This window comes from Ostrinia furnacalis, unplaced genomic scaffold (assembly GCF_004193835.3).
Source record: "Ostrinia furnacalis isolate ACB-3 unplaced genomic scaffold, ASM419383v2 OfSCF0373, whole genome shotgun sequence".
Taxonomy (NCBI): Eukaryota; Metazoa; Arthropoda; class Insecta; order Lepidoptera; family Crambidae; genus Ostrinia; species Ostrinia furnacalis.
Genome location: NW_021130612.1, coordinates 606444 through 633593, shown reverse-complemented (window position 1 = coordinate 633593; position 27150 = coordinate 606444). Strand labels below are relative to the sequence as shown.

General features: G+C 37.6%; 2 protein-coding genes across 2 annotated transcripts in view; one reads left to right on the top strand and one right to left on the bottom strand.

Annotated features, from left to right (window-relative positions):
• LOC114361386 (uncharacterized) overlaps window positions 1-18230 on the bottom strand; it is a 36059-nt gene extending 17829 nt beyond the window's left edge. The window contains exons 1-25 of the mRNA XM_028316377.1: window positions 18140-18230; window positions 17549-18069; window positions 16949-17104; window positions 15684-16001; window positions 15285-15468; window positions 14680-14921; window positions 14295-14484; window positions 13623-13812; window positions 10297-10394; window positions 9792-9971; window positions 9401-9585; window positions 8876-9190; window positions 8639-8708; window positions 8110-8439; window positions 5612-5645; window positions 4035-4255; window positions 2927-3201; window positions 2600-2755; window positions 2199-2522; window positions 1929-2112; window positions 1502-1743; window positions 1165-1357; window positions 906-1086; window positions 688-791; window positions 388-567 (exon numbers count right to left, since the gene is read on the bottom strand). Of these exons, the coding sequence (XP_028172178.1) occupies window positions 388-567; window positions 688-791; window positions 906-1086; window positions 1165-1357; window positions 1502-1743; window positions 1929-2112; window positions 2199-2522; window positions 2600-2755; window positions 2927-3201; window positions 4035-4255; window positions 5612-5645; window positions 8110-8439; window positions 8639-8708; window positions 8876-9190; window positions 9401-9585; window positions 9792-9971; window positions 10297-10394; window positions 13623-13812; window positions 14295-14484; window positions 14680-14921; window positions 15285-15468; window positions 15684-16001; window positions 16949-17104; window positions 17549-18069; window positions 18140-18142 (5076 nt within the window). The 5' untranslated portion in view covers window positions 18143-18230. The remainder of the gene's footprint in view (window positions 1-387; window positions 568-687; window positions 792-905; window positions 1087-1164; window positions 1358-1501; window positions 1744-1928; window positions 2113-2198; window positions 2523-2599; window positions 2756-2926; window positions 3202-4034; window positions 4256-5611; window positions 5646-8109; window positions 8440-8638; window positions 8709-8875; window positions 9191-9400; window positions 9586-9791; window positions 9972-10296; window positions 10395-13622; window positions 13813-14294; window positions 14485-14679; window positions 14922-15284; window positions 15469-15683; window positions 16002-16948; window positions 17105-17548; window positions 18070-18139) is intronic.
• A 1631-nt stretch (window positions 18231-19861) lies between these two features.
• LOC114361540 (membrane alanyl aminopeptidase-like) lies at window positions 19862-26837 on the top strand. Its single transcript, XM_028316607.1, has 15 exons — window positions 19862-19949; window positions 20190-20755; window positions 20956-21120; window positions 21200-21514; window positions 21853-22036; window positions 22436-22680; window positions 22905-23097; window positions 23176-23365; window positions 23449-23549; window positions 23747-23923; window positions 24045-24229; window positions 24393-24560; window positions 24931-25077; window positions 25565-25661; window positions 25933-26837. The coding sequence occupies exons 2-15, from the start codon at window positions 20190-20192 to the stop codon at window positions 26251-26253; spliced, it is 3054 nt and encodes a 1017-aa protein (XP_028172408.1). The 5' UTR covers window positions 19862-19949; the 3' UTR covers window positions 26254-26837.
• Window positions 26838-27150: the final 313 nt, after the last annotated feature.

The window sequence follows — 27150 nt, the reverse complement described above, 5'->3', positions numbered from 1 at the left end:
TGCGTATATAAAAGTTCATCCCCAATTTTCCACCCTTGGGGGTGAAATATTTTCTTCAAATTCGCATGAAACCACCCTTTTGATAATACCTATTCAACAAAAAAATAATCGTTCAAATTGATTTATAATCGGCGGAGATATTGCGTATAAAAAAGTTCATCCCCAATTTTCCACCCTTGGAGGTTGTTTTTTCTATTATTAAATTAAAAAGGGACCACCCTTGAGGTATTACCTATACGCCGAAAAAATATTTGTTCAAATCGGTCCATAATTGGCGGAGTTATCGCGTAACAAACATAGAAAAAAAAAAACATACGGGTCGAATTGAGAACCTCCTCCTTTTTTGAAGTCGGTTGAAAACACACAAATTAAGTTTCCAATACTCACGGTGAATTTCTGGTGAGCTAGAGGAATATGTTCCATTCTCTTCCTAATCCATTCCAGCTGTGTAATGGCGCCGTTCCAGACATAGTAGTCGGTCTCAATCTTGAGGAAGGATAGAACGTCAAAAGCTCTTTCGAGGCTGATCTTGCCGGCTCTGATAAAGAACAACACGTCGTTCACGATCTGAAATCAAGAATATTTTTTAGAAATGGATTGGAATGATTCATGGAAGTCCAATTTCTTGTGTGTATTGCCAGTGTCTGAAGAAATAGGTGACAAAATGAAGGTGAAACAAAACAGTACCTGAGCCCTGTTGAGTTTGTGGACGTTTGTGCGAGTGTTTGCATTGCGGAGGTAGGAAGCAAGCATTTCCCAGTTGTGGTCATCATAGTTAACACGGTACAAGCCTGCAACATTGAATATAAAGGTCAAATTTTAATAATTGTACCTACAATTAAACATGAAACCTCTTTAGTTAAATAAGAAAGAGTTGATGCAATTGTTTTAAACTAATTAAGTACCTGACTGAGCAATGTTGAGGATCACCCAGAAATGACCGGGAGTGTTCTGGATAGTAGTACTCGCAGTAGAGAGGATAAAACTGGGCCTTGTGCTCTCGAAGTTGAGTTCTCCTCGGTGGGTCCAAGTGATGGGAATATCCCAGAGCTGGGCTGCTGGGGTACCGCTCAGAAGGAAACGTTCCTGAAAAAAAAAGTTATATTATTACATCATTTTGGGTGGATTACATGACAATGTTTTATTATTTATACTCCGTCACACCTGGGTGAGGGTGATCAATCCAGTGTCCATGTTGACATCAACGTTCACAACTGGGGAACCAGGGTTCTGCACCCAGTTGTCTAAGATCTGTCCAACGTCAGCATCGGGGAAGTCCCGTCTGAACGCCATGTCTTCATAAGCCGCACGTCTCAACGCTCGGTACAGATCTTCTGGGGTTCCAAGACCGTAGGCACTGAATTGAAAAAGTGTTTTTAAAGTTAATATTCATGAAGACTTATCATTTTGTTTTTCTTTCTTTGTAAATATCGTCAGTCAATCAGATAAAAAATGTTGTTATTGATCTTAGAACTTAGTCAAAATGAAAAATGTTACTTACTTTTCTCTCAAATAGTATCTCAGTCCTTGTCTGAATGGACGAGCGCCCATGAAGTGTTCCATCATACGCAATACTGAAGCTCCCTTGGCGTAGCTGGTGGTACTGAAGTGGGACCAGATGGAGGGGTTGTCAGCCACTCCGGTCCAGTTCATAGGTGTAGCGCCTGAACCAGAGTCCCAGCTGAGAGCACTGTGTACGTAGTCCACAACGAATTGGTCATCCAACTCCAATGATGGGTCAGCCTGGGGTAGACCAAAGAAGAATTTATATCAATTAATCTACAGGCGGTAGATAAACATTGCAACAGAATTTGATGTAAATAACCCTTTTTTGCTTATTTATTGTATGATAATGGCCTTGAAGCCATAAAACAAAAAATAACGATGTTTAATTTTATTATTTAATTTTGTATTATGTTGGTACTTACGTAATGAGCTGCAAAGTATTCGAAGAAGCTAGCGAAGGACTCGTTCAGCCAAAGATTGCTCCACCAGAAACAGGTGACCAGGTTACCGAACCATTTGTGAGCGAGCTCGTGAGCCATGATGGTAGCGATGAAAATCTTGTTGATCATATTTGTGTTCTCCTCATCGTACAACAAGTACGCTTCCCTGTTAATATAGAGTAGAAGCATTAAGAAACTATTTTGACAATTACGCATATCATATTTTTCTGTCATTGATAAGTAAACATTCACCTGTAGTTTACCATTCCCCAGTTCTCCATAGCACCAGAAGGAAAATCAGGAATAGCAAGGTGATCGTTCTTCATTGGCACTCCTTGTCCCATTTCATAATACTCAATTCCCAAGTAATCATCCAGTTCGTTGGTGATGTCCAAACCAATACCAGCGGCGTACACGTGCTGTGAGGTAACTCCTGGGCGAGAGACGATTTGGAAGGGTCTGGTGGACGTGGTGGTTAAGTTGGTGGCAACGAAGTCACTGACTGTGAAGGCGACGAGATATGCAGAAACGATAGGAGTGGGGAGGAAGGTCTCACGAATACGGCCGGGAGAAGTCCTAAAAACAAAGGTTTTTTTAATTATGATCAACAGTTTTAAGTATTTTTAAGATAGTTTGTATACATGAATACATACTCAACAGTTTCACCAATGGGCATGTTAGAGTAGGATGGCTGCAAAGAGCTGTCACGAGTGAGAGAGATGACGAATCGTGACTTAAACTGCGGCTCATCGAAGCAAGGGAAGGTTGTTCTGGCGTAGAAGGGCTGGAACTGCGTCGTGGCGTAGTACCTACAATTTTGAAACTTTATAATTAGTCTTAAAATTACAAAGTATGGAATTGTTTAGAATGAAAATGATATCAGTAACCAAAACATCAAACAGTTTTACTGATACATATTTTGATGTTTGAGTTAACCATGTATAGGTAGTATAGTAGGTACTGAATTTCGAATTACGAACCTCTTCTCTCCGTTGTAGAAATAGTAGCCTTGGTAAAAACCTCTGTCATACTGGTTCTCGTGGATCTTGCCCAAGTATGAGATGGTGATGGTGTAGTTACCAGCTGAAATGGGGTCAGCCAAGTTGATGAGGAGGATCTCGAAGTGATCATCAGTAGAGAATGGGTTAGGGAACTGAAGGTTCACGGGTCTGCCAGCGGAATCAAGGACATTGACAGTCTGGATCGATACCACTTTTTGGTGCAGCACGATCTGAGTCATGCCCGATTCTTCGATCTAAAAGAGCAAAAATAAAATTACAGTCTGTTTATTACTGAAATTATATTTACTATATTTTGTATCCAGTCAACTTTTGAAGTTTAGAATTTATTACAGGCTATACCCATAAACTGACCTGCAAAATAAACCTGTTTAATCATATTCCCTAAAATAATATAATTTTCTCTGTGTTACTACATATTATATTTCTGGTCATCGTCAAGGAGTTTCTGTGAAAGATTGTCTGTACTTTTAAGTGCTTATTCCTTGGGTTTTGACTACGTGACATCGAGTGTTATCTCAAACCTCAATAATGAACCTTTTAATGGACTTTAAATTTTGCTACTTATTTACAATATCTACAAAAAATTATCACCTTAGTCACGCTTGAATTACTCCAAAATTTATCATATAGATAAAGCCCGCTATTATCCTTTTAATTTCGTCAATACTGATAATATAAGTGCCTAGCTGATCAGACTTAATAATTATTGCAAAACCAGTTCTAATTCCCTATCGTTAACGATTAAAAAATAATAATTTCGTCGTCCTCAAAAATGCTTAATTAATTACCAATCATTATCTTAATACAGATTTTGGCGAGTCATGATAAAAAGCTCTAAATCAATTCACGTATCGACGCTACCAATCATTGGACAGAACACAATAAAACAATTGATGAAAGTTGTTCTAAATACAGGAACACTACATAACAACTAGATTCTTCTTCTATAAATAACCTGTAAAAAACAGTAACCCGATTTTAGAGCATCCTTATAATTAAATGATTTTATTGTATTCTGTCGAATGACGGAAAGTTTACCTCTATCACAACCAGTTTGTTAACTTACTTCAATGTCGAGCTGTACAAAGCCGTCGAATCTAGCCTCCACGACATGCACATCCAAATGCACATACACATCCCTGGGCTGCACAGAGTCTGTGAGACGGTACTTAGGATCGTCCAAGTTTGTGGAGTACCCGAAGAACTCCAAGTCAGATCTCATGTCCTCATTGGGGTAAGCAGCTACCCCCGCGAGGAAGAACAGGATTGGGAGTAACATGATTGACCCTGAAACATTACAAGGGTTACTAAGAAGGTTTGTAAGAAGATACTCAAAATTTCCAAATCTCTAAAAAAAATAATCATTTTCAGTTTGCTGAAAATCCGACTTTTAGTATCCTTGAAATCAATATTGTATACAATACCCGAAGTCTCCATTTCCATACAAAATCTATGGGAGTATCAGTGTATGTCATGATGAGTAGAGTGTTCACTAGGTACTCTATCTGATGAAAAATGTATGGCAGAGCTTTCCCTTTTCTAGAAAGTTCTTCCAAGAACATTATTTTATTAATTTATTCGACTGTAGGCTCGTGCCATAATGTATCGGTGGTAATCTTGATTATTTTATTACAAAGATTTTTAACGCAATGTCCTTGTACAGATAACACTGTTCCACATAATATCTTTATTCTTTATCTGCATTTTTATTGTAAATAATAAGGAAAATAATCCATTGATATCAATTCTAAGTTTACCTATTAACTAAAGTTTTGTACTGCCGTGCAATAATAATAATAATTATATTATAATAATAATAATTTGCTACGAGAAAGTAGCAAATTATTGCAGCATGCATTTATTAACATTGATTTATTATGCTGAACTGTTTCTTTTATCGTGTAGGTTGTAACAGCTGAGGTTATAACCGGTCAAACCGGTAGCTAAGGTCAGACTTTTTGAACCGCTATAGGTATCTCACATACCTCAACTATATCAACAGGTTAATCTTATCTTCTGAAGTACGGAACCATAATATTTCATTTCTATTGCAATATGCAACCAAAACGGTTAAATGAATGCATCCCACTTGAGAAATGAAACCAAGATTGATCCTGGCGATCTTGATAAAGCTTATCAAATAGAGCAAAGCTCGACCACTGATGTGTCAATATCAATTTTATGACGAATTACGAGCCTTAGGTTAAGAATAAATCTATTTATTGATATCCTTAATAGAGACAGCGTAGGCTTCAGCACAAGAGATGTCATAATAAAGAAAAAGTTCATAAATGTAATGTAATGGTAACAACTAGTTGAATATTTTAACCATCCAATGTTTTCAAATGTATAAAAGCTTTGATCTAGTCCTCAAATTAATATTTTAGCGCCTGAAACTTCAGTAGGTTACCTAGTTACAAAGAATTTACAATCTTTGCCATACTAGTGACGTCAACGCGATAAGTATCAAAGCAAATAATGAATATCACTCTGATTAGAGTAATAGGATTTTTTCTATGAGAAAACCTTCAAATTTTACCATTAAAATTTAATTTTCATTAAAAAAGCTGCAGGGTACGTCAAGGCTTGATACTGGGACTACCGCAATATTTTTCCTTATTTTTATATTTCTGAAACACTTACCCATAGCTGCCCTCACAGCACCAACTAAAGATATCTAATAACCATATTGTATATATTTATTATCATTAATCGCTTCATTATCACTAGACTACTAATTCGATTTAAAGTACTATAAAATTATCAAAAGTATGACAAAAATCAACTGTAATCAGTAAATCAACGATAACGTATCATTAAATTATTGTTATTAAAATTCTTTTGGCTTTGTACTTTTAAAGCCTTTCAGTTAAGTAGGATTGTACTAAACTTAATTGATCAAATCTATCAGATTACCATTTCGTAAACTTACTTATTCCAAAAGCTCACAACCCAAAGTTTGTTTTAGATATCACCATTTGCCTCGGTCTTGTGCAGTTTCACGCCAGTCACCTGTTTCAAGAATTTGAAGATCTGCGTCCACCACATCACCTTGGCGGTCTCCAATCTCATCCTCTCAACAAAAGTAAGGCTGGGTTGCACCATCTTACTATAATCTGTCAAACTCCATACAAAAACCACCGGTTATTGTTATAGTTACGGTCAAAGTTAGGTGGTGCAACTCACCCTAAGGCTCAGGCTCGATGTTGAACCCATTGTTTTTACCACGGAGACATACTTACTTACCATGTTTTTACCCGTTTTTTGCGGGAACTTTTTTTTCGCAGGAATCTCGTTTAATAGCATACCTACCGTGTTCTAATTATATTAACGTTTACTCGAACATTTGTTTGCAATGACCCGCAAAAAAGAAATAAATAAAGAAAGAAAAAAAATAATTTATTTGGCACATAAAAAAGAAACAATAAATCAGCACAATAAAATAAAAAAAAATAAAAAAACCGATCCGTTCGAATTTAAAACACCCTACGTGTTCACACGACAGTCCAGTTTGCAGGATCCTGCATTACTGAATCCCACAAAACTGGATTGCCATGGGAACGAGCCCATATTATACTGTTGTAGGTATTTCCTATCTCGATCTCTACGATTTTCATCTGAAAGAACCATAAATCTGTTTGTTTGCCCAGGCAGGCTTATGATTTTCAACCGACTTCAAAAAAGGAGGAGGTTCTCAATTCGACCCGTATGTTTTTTTTTTCTATGTTTGTTACGCGATAACTCCGCCAATTATGAACCGATTTGAACAAATCTTTTTTCGGCCTATAGGTAATACCTCAAGGGTGGTCCCATTTAAATTTAATAATAGAAAAAATAACCCCCAAGGGTGGAAAATTGGGGATGAACTTTTTTATACGCAATATCTCCGCCGATTATAAATCAATTTGAACGATTATTTTTTTGTTGAATAGGTATTATCAAAAGGGTGGTTTCATGCGAATTTGAAGAAAATATTTCACCCCCAAGGGTGGGAAATTGGGGATGAACTTTTTTATACGCAATATTTTTTAATTTTTTTTTTTGTGTTCACTCATTTGAAGTCGGTTTTTTTTTTTTTTTAAAGTTAATTATATATCTTTTTCATAATAGACATTTCATCAAATGTTAAAAAACATACGTTACTCTCTGGGTTTTTCCTTGATAACTTTTTTATATTTTGAAATATAATTTTATTGATTCCGGCCTTTAACTCAAATTTCCCCAAAAGCCTTCTTAGCGTTGACGGGCTTGGCAAGCAAAATAGTCTATTTGGAAGTTTTATGTAACACTAATTGAGATCCATAGTCCATAGTATGGACTCCATACGTGTTAAAGACATTATTATTAACGTTATTCGGCTATATTACTTAAAGTCTGATTATTTCTGTCAGCCTATCAATAACTGGTTCAAGTCTGAAACTCTATCTATAAAGCGCACAAATATAATAAAAAATAATAATATTCGGTATAGCGTATTTTTAAAGCATTACAATCATAGTAATTCTGACTTAAGTACGTGTGGTTCAAATGAACATTGATTATATTGATAGTAATGGGAACTTGTCTCCATAATAGAGAATATAAAATATTTCCACTTAATTGAAAACGTAACATTTAAACCACGGATAACGTTCAAAAGGTGTCAAAATAAATAGTGGCTGCTTGACTATAACTAGTTTACTTTTTCTGTGCTAGTACAACCACATACATCGAGCAGTATGCCTCCAGTTCAGGAATGTTGTCACATATTAAAGGTTTCTTTAAACTGTTATGAATCTTATTTTGTAATGAAATCTACCATGCAGTCAATGTAAACTCAGTAGGTATGTAAATGAAATTATTTTACTTTAGAAAATAACTCTTGTTACGTTATTATGTTATTTTTATTCACAAACATAACAATTCCGTATTTAGAATAATATTTAATTTAAATTAATTGCCTGCTCTAGAAATAGCACTTAATGTTTATACAGCTTTGCAGAAAAGAAAAACACAATTTCTGTGGCACATTTATTACAAAATATTATAAATAACAATCAACGGTTTAAGTATATCAACAATGTCCCTGTATTTGTTTTCTTAAATCATTTCATTTTATTGTACTTGATTTCAATATCCAAAAATTATTTAACTTTGCTTTAACTAATTAGATTAATAGAGATGCTTATAATAAGAGTAAAAATGCTCAACGCTGCGATGTTAGCTGAATCTGATTCATCATCAACTTCAGTTGTTACTTCAATATCAAGCTCTGGGGGAGTGACCGTTACAGATTCTTCTGTGGTCACCTCTTCTTGTGTGGGGTCTTCGATTTCGTATTCCACATATACTCCGTTGTCGAAATACTCGTAGACTTCAGGCATGCGTCTGGCCGACCACGCCAGATTGTTTCTGGATGAGGCGATCCCGTTAACACCGGTATTGTACGCAGTTCCAATCGAGTCTTGGTTCTCGTCGAGCCAAGTTTGAACCTGTGTAATAGAATAAACAAACATCACTAATGTATAGGGACAAATTTAGTTTATGTGCCACGTAAATTAAAGTAATAATAGTTGTATTTATAGTAGTCAATGCCTTCTTATCGTTTAAATCATTATCATTACAATCGAAAACTATTCATTTAAACTTAAGTGCACAACAATAAACGTAGTAAATGATCCAACAGTTTACCTCTGCCATGTCCTGTTCATTCAACAGCCGTGAAACAATGTAGCTCAATGGAGTAGCAATGCCGCCTAAACTGTAACAAGAAAAAAACAGTAAGCCAAAAGGTGTTATTCGCCTTCATTTTCTTGCTAATCCAGAGAAAAATAGATTAGTCAATTCTCTGCTCAATAAAAACATTCTTCTTTTAATTTCAGAATTAGAATAACTAAGCTCAGATCACTGAATTGTAGTAATACTTACGCTTCTGTAGTCTGGTTCACATTATCCTTGAGCCATGCGAAAGCTCTCATCGTGTTGTATTCGTTTTTGGATACAGCGGAGTTGAGTGCGGTTGTGAAATCTTGGTCTCTTACAATGTTCTGTTGAGATACGATTGCATCCAGGAATTTCCGTAGGCTGGCCTCGTCCCTGGTGCAACCAGCGTTTTGAAGCATGACAATTTGTTCACCGGCTAAGTCTTCCTGCAGGTAGCGGTTCCAGAAGAATTCGAAATCTTCCGCGTCACCGAAACGGAGTCCAGTGCAGTACACCCATGGTCGCATGTTTGCTGGAATGCTAAAATAAAAATTATGTTTTTTTTTAATTTCAATCGCAATCAATTGAAGCTAATGTATAAACTGCCTGTAGTTTACATTTTTATTTAGCACTGTAGAGTCCTGACAATAACATGACAATATCTTATTATCAAAGATTTCCAGAAATTAATTTTCAAATGATTTTTTCAGACACACAAAATTATCACATAGCAAGTGTATGAATACGTACAATCCTCCCGCCTTCCATTCTGCGAATTTCTCTATGCCAGTTGCAATGCATTCCTCGTGTCCATTGTCGCAAAGGAAGTTCATGAGATACATCCTCAAGATTCCATCCATGAAGGTCTCATTCTCCACCTCGACGTAGCCCAGGCGACCAGTCACAGCGACACTCAGTTCTTTGTTAATAATATCCTGTGAATTAAGTATATGAAGGCATCTAATTAGTATGTACCTAATATTGAATTATTGTGCAAGCATATTGTTATTGACGATATTTTTTATAAAATTGATGAACTCCGCCACCTTCACTTGTGAATCAATATTCAAAATATTATTTGACAGTTTGCTATAGGAGAGAATAATGTGATTTTAAAATTCATTCAAAAAAACATGATTACCCTTAGCTTCTGCAAGTTAGCTTCATCATGCGCAAGCCTTCTCAGCACGAAATTGAAACCATCGATAGCGGCGATCCAGGGCCCGTACTCGTCATCGAATTGCAGGAACGACAGAAGGTTGAACACTTGCTGGTAAGGCCTGACTCCGGCTCTACCCATGTTGAATAGATCGTCGATAATCTAAAAAAGGTTAAAGATACTATAAAAAGATTGAAGCAGGAACACTATTCGTCAAGGCTAGTAAATTATGTTGGTATTTATTGGTTTTCATCATCATCATCATCAATAACTATTTATAGTCCACTTCTGAACTATGAGCCTCCTCCACTAAAGTGGAGGGTTCTGCCATAATCTCCACGCTTTCATATTTTTCTGAAATACTTGCACGTAATTTCAAAAGTCTCTACAGAGGACGAAGAGAAGAGGCTAGAATCTGAGCGTACAGCTCCTAAATACATACCCAAAATAATTATCTGCACATTCATTATTGGTGTTAAAGCCTTACCTGAACACGGTTGAATTCGTGTATTACATTGGGATTGTTCCTTAAAGCTTGCACAATTAGAGCCCAGTTGGTGTCATCGTAGTTCACTCGGTAGAAACCTGTTGACATTTAACATTTCTTTCACACGATGTAGTACGAGCTTATGTTGTTTACGATTTTTGTTCCATCGTTACAATGAGGATCATTTCGATTTTTAGCTGTGAATGCAGATTTATAGGGCTAAGAAATCCTTAATACACAGTGCAAAAATTTTTGTTCTACGACAAAAATTGACGAAGTTATGGCCATATTACTAAAAAAGTTCACTGACCGCCCGGCGCGGGGACGATGACGTCATTATATCCGATCCGAACGCTGCCGGCGTACTGCGTGGATAGAAAATATTTTTTTCTAGCCAAATTATCAGTTTTAGAGAAAAACTTGTAATGACATTTATTCATCAGAATAAAGTAAGCTATCGATAGGTAATTTTTAAAAATGGAAATTGTGAAAAATAACGCAAAAAATCCAAACGCTCATACGATTCAATGGCACGCAGAGACGCGATTGGGGTCTCCGCGGTGGTATATTTGGCGATTTATTCAAATAAAGTGTACATAAGTGTTGTTAGAGTCATATCTTCTTCCAAGTAAAATATAAAAATGTTGGAGCAGCTGGTTTTGTAATTTTGATAACAATTTAGAGAAGCATTATTCAGGGTTACATAACAAAAAAAAAATTTGGAAAAAGTGAAGATTTGTGGCAACACGAGTAAAAAGACCGTCACCTGGAGTAGAAATTTTTGTTTTTTTTTAAATGCCCATTATTTTGAAAATATGCCACATAGATTTTTTTTTATATTTTTCTGATAACCAGCATAACTTGCCTCAACACCCAGTTCCGGCTTGACGTTACATTACGGGACACCCTGTATATATTATACTGTGAATGTCTTAAATGTGTATTGCTGTTGGTGTACCTTTATCAATAAATAAATAAATAAAGCTGTGCACCCGAGTCGTTTGCCTAGCAAAGTTAGACATTTCGGAAACTATTCGATGTCTCAAAAAAGTAGAGTACTTGTGAGACAACAATTAAAAGTTTTTGATAATTACACTTCATAATCATCATCATTTCAGCCATAGGACGTCCACATACATACCACATATTGAACATAGGCCTCCCCCAATGATAATAATTACACTTATTAAATACGAATGTTTTATATTCTCAGGACCGAGGCCACTTCGACGAGCTGATCAGCCTGCTGGAGGCGGCGCTGGGGCTGGAGCGCGCGCACATGGGCATGTTCACGGAGCTGGCCATCCTCTACTCCAAGTACAAGCCCGCCAAGATGCGCGAGCACCTCGAGCTGTTCTGGGCGCGCGTCAACATCCCCAAGGTGGGTCCCTGTGGCAGGCCCGAGGCCACTCGACGAGCTGATAAGAAAGATTTCCCTCCCCCGTTAAAAAAATACGTATACATATCGCCAATATGAAATAACATATCCACTCATCGATGGGGACGGCTCTCTGGCTTCGAGGGAACTCCCTATCCCCTCCTCCAGATGAGAGAAGATCCCTTTTCAAGTTGTTCCCTGCATTGTGGCCCGTACAAATCCCTCGACGACCCCCGGCTCACTTTATTATGGGCTACGAGTTGATGAGACCTGCCGCGCTTACTTTCCGCTCAGTAAATCTATACCATCCATGATTGGAGGCCGTTCCCCTTTCCGCAACCCGGGGATGCGTCCGATTGCAGATCCAATACTGCACATGGACGCTAATAAGGCTCTTTTTTACGACGGGAAATGCTTTGCGCATACCCACTGATCGATGGGGACGGTCAATGGATTATGTGGGACTCTCCCCGCCTACCCACTAAAGGCGGGGCCTACCCACTAAAACCCGACGGTTTCCACCAGAGCCCGAAGAAACGGAGCCGCGAGTTATTGTCCTAGTTGGACATTCGTCCGCAGCTCCGCCTCAGACGCTAATAAAGCCCTACCTTGACTAAACATAGTAGAAATGGTAATAGATTTCTGAATATTGACTGTATGTACAGGTCTGTCTAATGACGGCCTAGTGAAATTGTTATTGTAGAGGTCGCATACGACCAAACTCCTTGGCCGCTCGCCTGGCTGGCGAGAAACTTCTTTTTCTTCATTGCTTTGTTTCTACACTCGGCATCAAATAAATCGCACCTCCCGCGACAAGCACTTATCAAACGTATGCATCCCCACTTCCCACCAACATTGGTACCATTTGAAAGCCTAGTTCTAAACTTCATTTCATTAAAGGAAAGGTTTTTACCCCAAAAATGTGTCTTTACAAGGATCCAGAGTCACTTCTTCAAAAAATAGGTAGTTACGCTATAGCCATTTTTTATGACTGTAAAACTGTTAAGTTGGGATTAATCGCTATCCATCTGTTAAAGAGGACACGTGAGATCTTTATTTGGTTTTATAACCATAAAAATTGGTCTAATTGATCCCAGAGGTGAGCCCAAAGTGAGGTCTATTTTCAAGTCACATTTATGGTATATGTTAATCATTTATTTAGAAATGAAATGTATTTTTCTTTAAGGATATTTATTGGGCTTTCAAATAACACCAATATTGTTGGGGTACCATGTTTGTGTCAGAAGAAAATCTTTAAAGTTCGCGTCGCGGAAGGTGCGGTATTAGCATCATATTATGTATTATTATGTTCAATACAAACAATCATTAAGTTACACTCACCCCAACCGCGTCTCCGCATTGCATCGAATCCTATGAAAATGTGGTTTTTGGACATAGCGATACTTATTTTTCACAATTTTTATTTTTAAAAATTACTGGTCGATAGGTTACTTTATTTTGAAGAATAAATGTTATTAAAAGTTTTTTTCTAAAACTGATAGTTTAGCCGGAAAAAAAAAATTCCATCCCATTAGTACGCCGGCTGCGCTCGATTCGGATATAATGACGTCACGCGGCCTTGCGTACGTTGACTTTTAGCGGCAAAAACGGCCTATGTTTATTACTTAATATCTTCGTAAGTAATGGTCCGATTTGGATAATTCAAAAAGATATATCTTTCTTATGTCTTAAAGATATATCGTAGATACTAGTTTTATTGAATTTTCTACAACAGTACTGATCCTCATTCTTAAATGCGGACTTAGGCCAAGACTTATCATTGCTTAGTGCAACTTTTGATAAGGAATCAAGATTATGTGCGATATTAAATAGTAGGTATCATTTATTAGGAGTCATAAAAATAACCGGTACTTTACATAGCAAATGAGTCGTTGTTGCTATGCACAATAGATAATATTTTATTGACTTAAGCTGAAAAAATAGTTACCAGAGGCTTGTTTGTTGAAAATCACCCATTCGAGACCTTCTGTGCCTCTTTCAATGACTGTGCTTTGGGCTGTCAAGAACTGCGACGGTTTGAGATCATCAAAATCGGCAGCGCCCTCTCTGGTCCAAGTAATCGGAATATCCCAAATACCAGGGAAGGCAGATGAACCAGTAGTCCTTTCCCAACGAGCCTATAGGAAAAATATGTTTTAGAATAGAATAGAATAGAATATTATTTATTTGTATTTAAATTTTATCTACCCTTAATAATTTTAATTTGTATTTAAATTTTATCCGCTCCTATGGCCTTGGGTACTAGCGGTACCCAAAACGAAATTTGTAGTCAAGTGGCCTTGGGTACTAGCGGTACCCAAAAATAGTGTTTGAATATTAAGCTTTACGCCTACTAGATTACTGTTACAATCGAATGGCAAAAAATTCGATGGATTCTCTATGAAATACCGGTTTAGCGGTTATCTACCCTTAACTTTACAGAGCATAACTACTAGAACAACACTACACAACACAATTTAAATACCATTCGATTCGCTTGAGTTATAGGGCATCGAAAAGAATTTACTTACAACTGAATTTAATAACATACTTTCTGTTATGAAAGCTGCAAACTCCTAGTTCGGCAACTCTAACGTCGAAAATTCTTAATCATAGTTACCTGGGTTACTTGCATAGTCCCAGTGCGTTGATCAATAGTAACAGAAAGCATTGGATGTCCAGCCTTCTCAGACCAAGTCCTGAAGTAGCGGTCGATGGTGATGCCACCATAAGCGGCTAAAGCACCGTCTTCTCTGGCTGCAGCGTCAAGAGCGTTGAAGAGGTGGTGAGGCTCGGCTACGTCGAATGCCCTGTGAAAATCATTAATGTTGATCATTGCTGTCAGACATACATCGAATTTAACACACGGCACATAAGTTATATAGTTATAATAAGAGAGATTTTGCAACTTAAAAGTGAAGTCTGATGTGCTGTCGACTGTGCCTTACCCACCGATCAACAGTAAAGATGATTTATCTGCTATGCTAATCGCTTATGATGAGTACCTTTCCTTCAGATAGCTGCGAAGTCCCTTAACGTAAGTCTCTTCACCAAGAAGGTACTGGGTCATTCTCAAGATGCACGCTCCTCTTGCGTAGGTGATGGTAGAGAAATGGTTCCAAACAGTTGTCGGGTTGTAAACATCTGGGTTGGTAAGCGCATGAGCAGAGTCAACTGAATCCACTGACAAGGCAGATATGTATTGCTCCACCATGAATCTCCTCTCATATCCCAGCTCTGGTGCAACCTGTACAAAGAATCACAAACAACATGTTACCTACTCATTCCGGATTTATATTTGCCAAATCATCCGTTTTTATATACTGACTCATTTAAATGATTTGTGAAATGAAAATAGATAACATATTAGTAAGAGATATTTATCCTATTAAAATGATATTTGATTAAAATAATCATCTTGATCAAAATGATTGATATAACACGCCATATTTTCTTAGTAATACTCATTTATTCTATAATAATATCAATATGGCTCTTAAAACACCCAAAATACATTTTAAAATATTAGAGACATGAGAAATGATTTCCAACCCTCAATTACGAAATGAGCTATTGAGAAAAGAAACAAAATAATAAAAGTAAAACATACAGAACCGGTCAAGAAGTACTGATAGAAACGGGCGAAGCCTTCGTTGAGCCACAGGTTCCCCCACCACGCACAGGTGACGAGGTTCCCAAACCACATGTGAGCTATCTCGTGGGACACGATATTGGCCACACGCTGCTTGTAAAAGTGGTTGGAGTTCAGTGGGTCGTATAGGATTAAGGCTTCTCTATGGAGTTAAATAAATAAAAGAAAAAATCAATAAACAGAAATTAAGTTAATTAGGAAGAAGAAAATAAAAGCATAATCAATAAAACAAGTAAAAATATAATAAAAACATTAAAAATAAAACAATGTTCAGTCGAAAAATAATAATAATATTACGCATTTATGCATCAAGATAAAGAAGCAGTAATTATTTCTTATTGCTTATCTTACTCGTACCTGTAAGTCAGAAGACCCCAGTTTTCCATAGCACCCGCATTGAAATCAGGAATAGCAGCTTGTTTCATGTTAATTTTTTCTGCCATCGTGTAGTAAGGGTAATCAGTGTAATTCTCCATGGCTTCTAGAAGCTTCATTCCTATTTCTAAGGACCATGCACCGGTTCCATTGGCATTGTCACGGGCATAGATGTCAAAAGGTCTATCTTCATCGTTATTTGTTTCCACCTTATCGTAATGAGAGACGATGAAGGCAAGCAGGTATGTGGAGGTGATAGGAGTCGTGTAGAAGGTTTCGGAGACACGGCCATCAGTTGTGCTACAAAAGATATGATGTTATAAACGTGTACTTCATACAATAAAAAGTGTTTTAAGATGTCTTCTTTTACGTTACATAGGTACTAAAGCCTGGTCCGTGAGCACGTAGAATCCCGTCCAATGACCCCAAGCTACCCATCCTTATCGCTCGCGCGTAATTATGTTGCTGTCGCGCTCGCACACTCACTGCGGGCGCCCGTCGCACAATCGCGACAGCAACATAATTACGCGCGAGCTATAGGGATGGGTAGCTTGGGGTCATTGGACGGGATTCTACGTGCTCATGGACCAGGCTTTACCTATAAGTAGTACTCGTACAAGCTATAGCTTCAAGATAATCATGGTAAGTGCAGAGAAAAAGGTGTTGCAACAAACTCAGGCAACATTTTAGTTATACTGTGGCCTATACCTAATTAAATAAATAAATAAACGTTCATTGCTTTTTACACATAAAAGGAGAGGATTTCTAATGAGAAATAAATAAAACAAACAGCATGTACGTGAGTAAGCATTACTACAAAAAGTTATTTCTTAATTTTACTGAAATTACTCTATCGAACTAAATCAGGTCTCGATTCTTAGTTTGAATAAATAATTACACACATAAGTCGTATCCTATCTCTTAGTCTTATGAAGAAATCTACTACTAAAACCAGCGCCCTCCATATATCGCCTCTGCTCTTTGCTGATCATATTGAAATTAGAGCCAAGGCACAAGGATGCGTTGCGGCACCGCACCTCAAAGGTTTCGCAATATCGCGTGACGCGGCGCTGCACCGCTCGTGTGCCGGCCACAGATATTTTTATGTGAGACGACGCAGCGACACCGCTACGGCGCCGCAAAGCATCGTGTGCTTTACTCTTGCAATCTTTGCAATTATCATGGGACCACTAGCTTACGTCTAGTTCGCTTAGAAACAAAGCTTTAGTTTTATGAGTATAACTTACTTTTCAGTAGTTTTTATAGGCATGTTAGAGATGGTGGGACTGAAGTCTGGCTCCCTGTTCATGGTTATGTCGAATGTGGCCTTGAAGCCGGGCTCGTCATAGCAGGGGAAAGCTTGCCGCGCGTACCCAGGTTGGAACTGAGTGGTGGCCATCCATCTGTAAGAAATGAATTACAATTACAACTAAACTCCTAAAGCACAATAAACTCGTTAGTTGCCTGCCTAGTTCCCTAGAACAATTTAGAAACGAAGATAAAATAAGTTCAAAATTAGTTTCCGTCTTGATGTGTGTAGATCTAATTAAGATTAGCTGACCCGGTGAACTCTGTTCCGCCTTAAATGCAATAAATAAGCCATCGCAATTTTTCCTTATTTGCTCACCGTTTAGACCTACCCTGGACTACGACAAACATTTTAAAACCAAAATCAGCTCAATCGACCCAGCCGTTCTCGAGTTTTAATCAGACTAACGAACATCAATTCATATTTATTTATATAGATAGATATAGATAGATTGTTAGAAAAAGTATAAAACTTAATAAATAGCAATGTTATTATTCTTGAATATATATATTCGTGGCGTTGTTAGTATTCAATTTACCTTGTGGTGGTGCTGTCTCTGTACCAACTCCTGTAGAACCCATTCATATTGGATTGAAGATTGCCAGTGAAGCTCGATCTGATGATGTACTCTTGTCCAACTTGCAATGGCTCTATGGTCGCAATTCTCAAGAAGCTTTGAGGAGCTTCACACTCGTAGGTCTGAGGAGCAGCTATTTGCTGAACCACACCCTCAGCGTCTGTGTGCTCTACAGTCAGACTGTGAATAGTCAGATCATTGCAGTGTATCACAATTTCAGAGACATTCTCTTCCGTAGCGCTCGTGTAGATCGCGACTGTTCCATCGAAAGTGAATGGTCTTTCTTCGTCTTCGAAGTACGGTGTCAGGGACAGTTCATAGTGCCTCGGCATCGTCGTCGTCGGCAGTCGGAAAGAGGCATCGTTCAGCTCCCTGCTGAATTTTGCCCATGCCTCTTCTTCCTCTAGAAGCGGTAACGGATTGAAGGTGCATACGCCCTGGAGGAGGGCAACCCCCGCCAGCAAAAGTACCCAGGAGCGCGCCTAAAACAAATCATGCATTAATTTGAGGCATTAAAATAAATAAGAAATACCTTGTACCTCGTTGGCTTACCATTATCTTAATGGACTAATGAGACTTCCACCGCATAATCTACTTGCGATTTATCGGTATCACAATTCTACATAATCTTATCAAAATTCACGTTTGGCAAATAATTGCTTTAATGCCGCTATATTGTTATTAAAGAATTAAATTTTCGTTTATCTTCATATCGGTATTGAATTATAAGACCCGGCACGCTTTGTTTTTATAAAACTGTTCAAAATAGGTAGGTATTTAATGAGTCAATATGACGTAAGTAATAACAGGCCGGCAGTAATTACTTTTCGGTACATAAACACAAGTGGGGTCAAGTCCCAATAGTTAAAACATTACTAGCGGGCGGCCGACTTTGTACGCGTGGATCCCGTTTTACCCCCTAAGGGATAGAGTTTCATTAAATCGGTTCTTAGTGGATGACTACACCCTATAAGGAACCTAACCTACCTGACAAATTTCAAGTTTTTAGGTGTTATAGTTTCTGAGAAGTAAGTAAGTAAGTAAGGCCCAGAACAGACGGTGAAACGCAACTGCAACGAAACTGCAACTCTCTGATGATTCTGAAGAATGAAACTGAAAGTTTCAAACTGGTCGCGTCATGTGTGGTCTCTAAACGGATGCTATGGCAGAAACTTGGATGCAACTCAAAAGTAACTAGCAGTTGCAGTTTCGTTGCAGTTGCGTTTCACCGTCTGTTCTGGGCCTAAGTCAATCAGTGACCTTTCGCTTTTAGATATAAGAAATAATAATACCAGAAAGGTCTATAAAACGTAAACAAAACAAGGAGTTACTTTCTAAAGTCTAACATTAATAAACCTACTCATACATACCTAACCTACAATATTTTATTTCAGTAAAGACACACAAATGGTTAGAAATCAACAAGAAAACGCTTTATCATTAAGTGCCTATATTTTTATTGCTATTTTACTTCTGAGAATAGCAATGTACCAAGAGCAGCTAATATAATAAATGTGGAACAACAACAAAATTCCAACAGTAATTAAATAAGGGCAAGATATTTCGGATGTGTATAAGCCCTGAAACGGGTATGTAAGTAGGTACGAGTACATACTACTCGTATCATAGAGTCAGTATTTGAAAGATTTGGAATTTGTAAAATAAATGAATGGAAGAATTTGGGGGGGGGGGGAAATGCACTGAATAGGGACGTTACTGTATCACACAAAAAATAAAACTACCTGTATAGTGAAATGAAATGTCTTTTATTTTCATAAAAGCTACAAAAAATTATAAGTGCTATTCTTGACAATTTATTATACTAAACATTCACTGGTTTAGTTTTACTGTGGCGGTCAAACTGCAAATAAATCCATAAAGGTTAACGGAGGGCTTAGTGTGAGTTTATATCAAATGCGCATGAAACGAGAGCAAACGAGCGCGCTTAAAAAATATATGAAAATTTTAGTTCTTGAAAGTTTCCTCTAGGGGCGCTGTACAATCCGTCATACATTTTAATAACATTTTTTACGCGCTCACTAGTGAACGCATTTGATAGAAACTCACACTCAGCCCTCTGAACGAAAATTTCATACGGCATTAAGTTCGCCATCTGTACTCTGTTATTGTGTGCAAGAGAGGAAGGAAAAATCCCATTATTAATTCAAATACATTTTGAAATAATACGTCAATATACCTAATAACAAATTACCGATTTGATTGCTTGATATTATATGGTGGCAAGGTGATATCTTATCACTGATTAGGGATAATGAGATATAATTTAATAATTTAGATTAAAGTAATCCAGTTGCGGCTGCTTGGTCGCTTAGAGCTCCTAGTGTAGTCTGAGTCGTCGAAGGTAAGTTTCTGGAAGGGTTTTTACTATTGTAAAAACCTTACGAATTATTCCTACGACAGAGCGAAGCATTGTTCATTAGATTACCCTTTGATACGATGAAATGCAAGTGAATATCTACATATTAGTACTATCAACATATTTTACACTTCATAAAAGTACTTTTTAAATCAATTCAGTAGATTTTTTTTAACACATTACTGAAAAAGGTTTTACTAAATTAAAACATTACATTATTTCTAGATGGCGACTCTCAACTTTATAATCTTAGCTGCAGTATGCTTAGCAGCTCAAGCATTTCCTCAAGATCCTACCCCATACAGAAACACCATATTCGGTGATGAAAAGCTAGAAGGGGAACCTTTTCAATATATAGACGATATTGATGACAAAAATGGACTATCCAGATCAGATGAAACAGCCAATCCCTATCGATTACCAACAACAACAAAACCTGAACACTACAATCTCCTGTGGATGGTTGAAATACCCGAAAATGTATTCTCGGGAGAAGTAGAAATCCAACTGTATGCAACTGAACCAAACGTCAACGAAATTGTCATCCATGCTCAATACTTGAACATTAATTCGATAGTGTTAAAGCTAGGTGATGATGAAATAGCGCAAACGTTCTCCTTACAGCCAGAATACGACTTCTTAAGAGTAAGCCTTACGAACGGTGTCCTGGAATATGATGCGACGTCGAATATCTTGTATAGTCTGACCATTGATTTTAATGCTCCTTTGAGAACCGACATGGCTGGTCTGTACCAGAATTGGTTCAGGAACACTGCCAATGACAGTGAAAGGTAAGCAATGTTTTTACATAATGAACTTATCTCTCAACCGTGTTATGAAACAATTTAACTGTAGACATAAGCCATGTTTTTGTAAGGATTTGATAAAAAAATCCATGATACACTAGGAATTCATCTCTTGACTGGAAATTATTTCTCTCAATGAAAAATATTATTATGTTTACCGAATAAGCAAACGTTTATTGTTTCAGCTGGATGGCATCAACACACTTCCAAGCCACCACCGCACGCTTCGCTTTCCCTTGCTACGACGAGCCCAGTTCCAAAGCCACTTTCAACATTACCGTCAGAAGGCCCGAGGGTTTTAACAGCTGGACTGGAATGAGGCTCCAGGAAACCAGAAACAGCAATATTGCGTAACTTAATTTTCTCTCTCTCTCTAGCTTACCAATTTCTAAAGATTTACAAGCGTTTGATATTAACATTACTTTACAGGGGCTACGAAGAAGACGTTTTCCACATTACTCCGATAATGCCCACCTACCTCTTGGCATTAATAGTCGCTGAATACAAAAGCCGTGAAGTTTTCAATGATGGAACCCTCGTTTACGAAGTGATTGCTAGGCCTAACGCCATTGACACAAACCAAGGAGATTATGCTTTGGAAATTGGACAAAAACTTTTGGCAGAAATGAGCGATCACACGGCCCTTGACTTCTATGATGTGCACCCTTATCTCAAGATGACACAGGGGGCCGTCCCAGACTTCCGTGCTGGAGCTATGGAGAACTGGGGATTGTTACTGTACAGGTACTGAGATTTTTTGTCAAAAAAAAATATTCTCTAACATTGCGTTAATAAAAACAAAATATAGGCTGGCGATTTATCAAACATTTTTCCCACCAAGATCTTACTCTATTTTTGCAAATTTTTGAACAGGGTTTACTTATTAATAATTTAAAATAATATAATTATTTAATGCTCCCTCCTGAAACATGGGTCATTCTTGTTTTAGTTGTACCAGTATGATCACTGGCAATATACGAGTATATTGCACTACAAAAACATCCTATATTAATAAAAGGTGTAGACTGTAGTTAACTCCCCATACCATATCATCATATCATACTTGCAATTCTCCTTACCAGGGAAGCTTATATATTATACGACGAGAACCACACAAACAGCTACTTCAAGCAGCTGATTGCTTACATCTTGTCACATGAAATCGCTCACATGTGGTTTGGTAATCTCGTCACTTGCGATTGGTGGGACGTGTTTTGGCTCAACGAAGGATTCGCCAGATATTATCAGTACTACTTAACTGATTGGGTATGTTCCATCATCAAAACTTTCTTTGGTAAAACCTAAATAACTAGAGCTCTTTCAAATAAGACGTTTTGAGCCGGGTGGTTGTTGTACGTATGCAAGTCCGCACACTTACTGTTGGTACTTGTCAATTTAATTCCAACGCAATTAGTATCATACAATTTTCCGTGTGCGGACGACAACCGTCCGTCTCAAAAAGTCTTATTTGAACCAATCACACTATTAAATGTACACTTGAGATTAAATGGAATTCAAAAGTGACATTCATTACTCGTATAGTCTTAGCAACTATAAAGGATGACAAACTTGGAATAGTGATTTGAGAGCACTATTTAACTAATGTTTGTTTTAACTGTTTTATATCTTCTATAATTTGATACCCTCTTTGATCATTGTTTTTAGATTATACCTGAGATGGGTTTCGAAAAGCGTTTCATCAACGAACAAGTTCACACCTCGCTCCTCACTGACTCAGCCAATAACCCTCATCCTTTAACTAACCCTGGGGTTGTCCACGATCCAGTTCAAATAAGGGCTATGTTCTCTACGATCAGTTACAACAAAGGTGCTGCAATCATTAGACAGACTGAACATCTTCTGGGGTTCAATGTCCACAGACAAGGTTTGAGAAGATATTTAGTTGACAGGTAAATAAAACATCCTGTAATCTTTTCTTTGCATTGATGAAATTTTTACAACAAGACACTATACTACAGTTAATGAAGTTCGATAATATATTTATTGCATGTACATTTGTACTACATGGAGTGGAACCTTATTAAAATCAATCTTATTCTTGTATTTTAACTTAAAGCACATAATAATAATATTAAAGTCCTGCAAGTTTATATTTATTATCCTTACGTTTTAGATCATTCAACACTGCGCAACCAATTCACTTATTCGAAGCTCTTCAAACCGAAGCTGTAGCAGCTGGTGCAATTGCTCAGTATGGAGACGACTTTAACGTCATCGACTATTACAAAACATGGACTGAACAGGCAGGACACCCAGTACTCAACGTTGAAGTTGACCACCAAACTGGTCAAATGACTATTTATCAGGTAAATAAACTCATAAGCATTTCAAGGTTAAGATCAATATAAATTTTATACACGTGAAAAATACCTTTTTCCTTTTAGCGCCGTTTCAACATTAACAGCGGTTACTCTACAGCTACCACTAACTGGATCGTTCCCATCACGTTTGCTACGGCCAGTGACCCAGACTTCGAAGATACTAAGCCATCTCATATAATTAGAGACGCTATCACCGTCATCGACCGCAACAGCATCGGTGATGAATGGGTAGTTTTCAACAAACAACAAGCTGGTACGGATTTTTTCTATTATAATGAGAAAGAAGAAAACAAATAAAATAAATAATTTCTAATTTCTAACAACATTTTCGAACAGGTTTCTATCGAGTTAATTACGACGACTACACTTGGAATCTAATTGTCAATACCTTGAGAGGACCAAATAGAACTCAAATCCACGATTTGAACAGAGCCCAGGTAAGTCCAACGTTTGCCAGGAGGACTTCAACGCTTTAAGACAGTGCATGATATTACGAACGACCTGGTGGTTCAAGTACCTGGTGTACTTACATCAGCAGGATACTTCCCGTTTTAGTTTATTTTTAGATGATTATAATAGCTAGTTTATAAAAACTTACATGAACGTAATACCTATATGGTTGTTCAAATTCCAGATTGTTAACGACGTATTCCAATTCGCCCGCTCTGGACTCATGACTTACTCCAGGGCTTTCAACATTCTCTCCTTCCTTAAGAATGAGACGGACTACACTCCATGGCTGGCTGCCATCACTGGCTTCAACTGGATCAGGAATAGGCTTGTTGGTACTACATACATCGATCGTGTTGATGTGAGTTATACTCGTACCATCAATCCAAAACCAAATTAAATACAGTGCCTGGATAAAATCAATCACTTTCATCACACCAGTTTCACTAACTGTTTACTAACTACCTTGACTGATCTTTCAGGAGATGATCGCACGATGGGCAACGACAGTAATGGACCAGTTGACGTATTACCCAATTCCTGGTGAATCTTTCATGGATTCGTATCTCCGATACCAAATAGCTCCTTTCATGTGTAACCTGAACCAAACCGCTTGTCGCGAAGCTGCTGTAGCTCAGTTTGAAGATCTACGTGACAATGACAATGAGTAAATATCACTCTTTGCTTATGATCTTATGAGTCAATTATTTAAGAGAGGAAATTATTTTTCTATATATCTTTTGACAGATTTACATGCCGTTTAATTTTTTTGCAATAAATGTTATCTTAATAGTGCTTAATAATTTGAAGATTTAATATTATTTATACAGAGTGCCAGTTGATAGCCGAAATTGGGTCTACTGCAATGCTCTTCGTCAAGGCACGGAAGACGACTTCGAATTCCTTTGGGAACGCTTCGAGAATCACAACGTGTACTCTGAGAAAATCTTGCTGCTTCAGGTCTTGGGATGTACTCCTCATGAGGATTCACTAAATAAGTAAGGATGCTTTTATTTCAATTGGTTACAAATACTTACTGTGGATAGAACTGCTAGTGCGAATTATTAATTCAAGAGATACCTACCTAAACGTTAAACACCTCTTTTATGGCTCTTTCAAATTAGAAGTTTTGAACCGGACGTTTGCAAGACTCCTTATAGTCTAAAGTACTGAATTTATTTATCCATCTCGCTAGGTGCAGCCCCTCAAAATAGTGTATCCTCGCTGCTTAGTTGAATAGTATCCGTATTTTTGGATCTTCGCTACAGACACCACTCAGCATGACTGCATGGGAATAAAGCGATTCGAAAATACAGACGTTTTTGTAGGCTTAGTAGTAAGTGCTATAAGTGACTGTTTTATTTTTAGGCTCTTAGACGCAATAATTCAGCCCAACTTCATTATCCGGCCCCAAGACTACACGACGGCGTTCAGCACCGCTGTCAGCGGGAATGAAGGCAACACTCAGATTGTCTTCCGCTATATGCAGAGAAACATCACGGCTGTTGCTGTTGCGTAAGTAACAATGTTTAATCTTTATAACTAACACTAGCGGCCGCCCGCGACTTCGTACGCGTGGATCTCGTTTTGCCCCTAAGTTCGCAAAATCGGTTGTTTGTTATCATGTTGATAGATGGCGTTTCACGTCTTCCCCCGCATGAATATTTACACACGTCAAATACAGTAGTTTGTCCAGCGCTGTAGAGAGAGGAAACCAATGACGAGAGACGGCGCTTTTTAGACACGTCTAATCTGCGTTACAAACAATAATACCTACTGTAAAGTTTCAACAAAATCCGTTTAGTAGTTTTTGCGTGAAAGAGTAATAAACATCCAGACTTCCAAACTTTCGCATTTATAATATTAGTAGGAATTTTAACAAACATTAATTTTAGAGTGTAATAGACTAGTCACCTAGTGAGAAAGAACTACAGGAGGTTTCAGTAAAGTTTTTAATAGTATTTGTTTTTATCTAAATACATATTTATTTTGCTTGTTTTAGATTTGCACCTGCATCTGCACTCACAATCTCTGAAGATTTCACGACACCGATATCTTACATAACGCCAAGATTGAGAAATGAACAAGAAATTGACGAGGTAACTGACATTTTATGGATTTACCTAATATCTATTACAATTTATAAATAAATTAGGGATCCGCCCCGGCTTCGCACGGGTGCTACACCTTCCTTTTTATTCACTCTTACTATGTAAAAACCGCATCAAAATCTAAGTATAAATAGGGACAGACAGCGGAAAGCGACTTTGTTTTATACTATGTAATGATGATAACCCATTTGCATAGAAGTTTACAAATAAACAGTAGGTTAGTAGGGAACACCATATCTCACTCTACTTTCCTTCTCAGTTCGAAGCATGGGTCGTCGCAAGCAGAGACGAACTGGGTACCAGCTACAACTCAATCTACAATAGCATCGAGTCCACCCGCCAGTCCCTCCGATGGGCCGCAAATGTTCAGAGCGATATGGAAAACTATTTGACTGCTGGAGACGACGTGTACGAATCAAGCACAGCCCCGCCAGTCGTCATTGAGGAACCAACTACTGTCACAGCACCGCCATTGTCCGAGCCAGTGAACCCTGATTTATCAGAATCAGACTCCGCTAATACTGCTATTTTGTCAGTACTCGTTATAGCACTCGCGGTAACTGCAAACTTTGCTTTGTAAACTTGTGATATGATACTGTACTATAATGGTAACAAGCTTCATATCAATAATCGAATTGGAATAATGCTATAGGTAGACCGCTTAAATGAGTCTTCGCCGGCAGTAAGGTTTCCACCAAGCGGAGCGAAGAAGGGTTTTGAATAACCAATCAGATTCTCGCACTGGTTTAGACTGGTTTGCAATTATTTCGCGGTATAGTGTCCGTGAGTTTTGTCTATGTGTGCGTTGCCCGAACGCACATTTAGATTGTCTTCTGCTCCTACATATCTACTTCGTGGTTAGTCGGTCTACCTATAGTAAAACTCCGTTAATTGATTACATTGTAAAACAACAACTGACATAGTATTAACAGTCATGAGGCGGTGGCAGATATTTAGTACTCTTGAATCATCTCTAAATATCTAATTTAAGATTGCGTATTTATAAGAAAAATATTTTTTAAAGAAATGGTGTTACTTTTATAAATATCCTTAACTATTCCTAAATAACTGGGCCATGAGGGCCAGAACATAAAAATACAGTAAAAAATTGTTTTATAGTATGAAAGTTCGATCTTATGAACTGAAAATGTTGTTAGTAATCATCTAAAAATATCAACTGCAAGAGTAAAAATAGTTACTTCAACCAAGAATTTTGAAGAACAAGAAAGGAAAATATGACTAGAACATTTTGATCAGAATGATTGCATCAACTTTTTTTTGACGTCCGTTTTTAACTGGTCGATGGGGACGGCCAGTGGGTTATGTGGGATTATGTGATGGGCGTTGTTTTACAAAACCACACCTGTATATTGGAAAAATGTATTCAATAAAATAAATTTAATAAATTAAATGGTTGTATGATTTTTATTATTATGGAGCTTGCACAGGTAATTCCCACTATCAGTATCTCTATCTT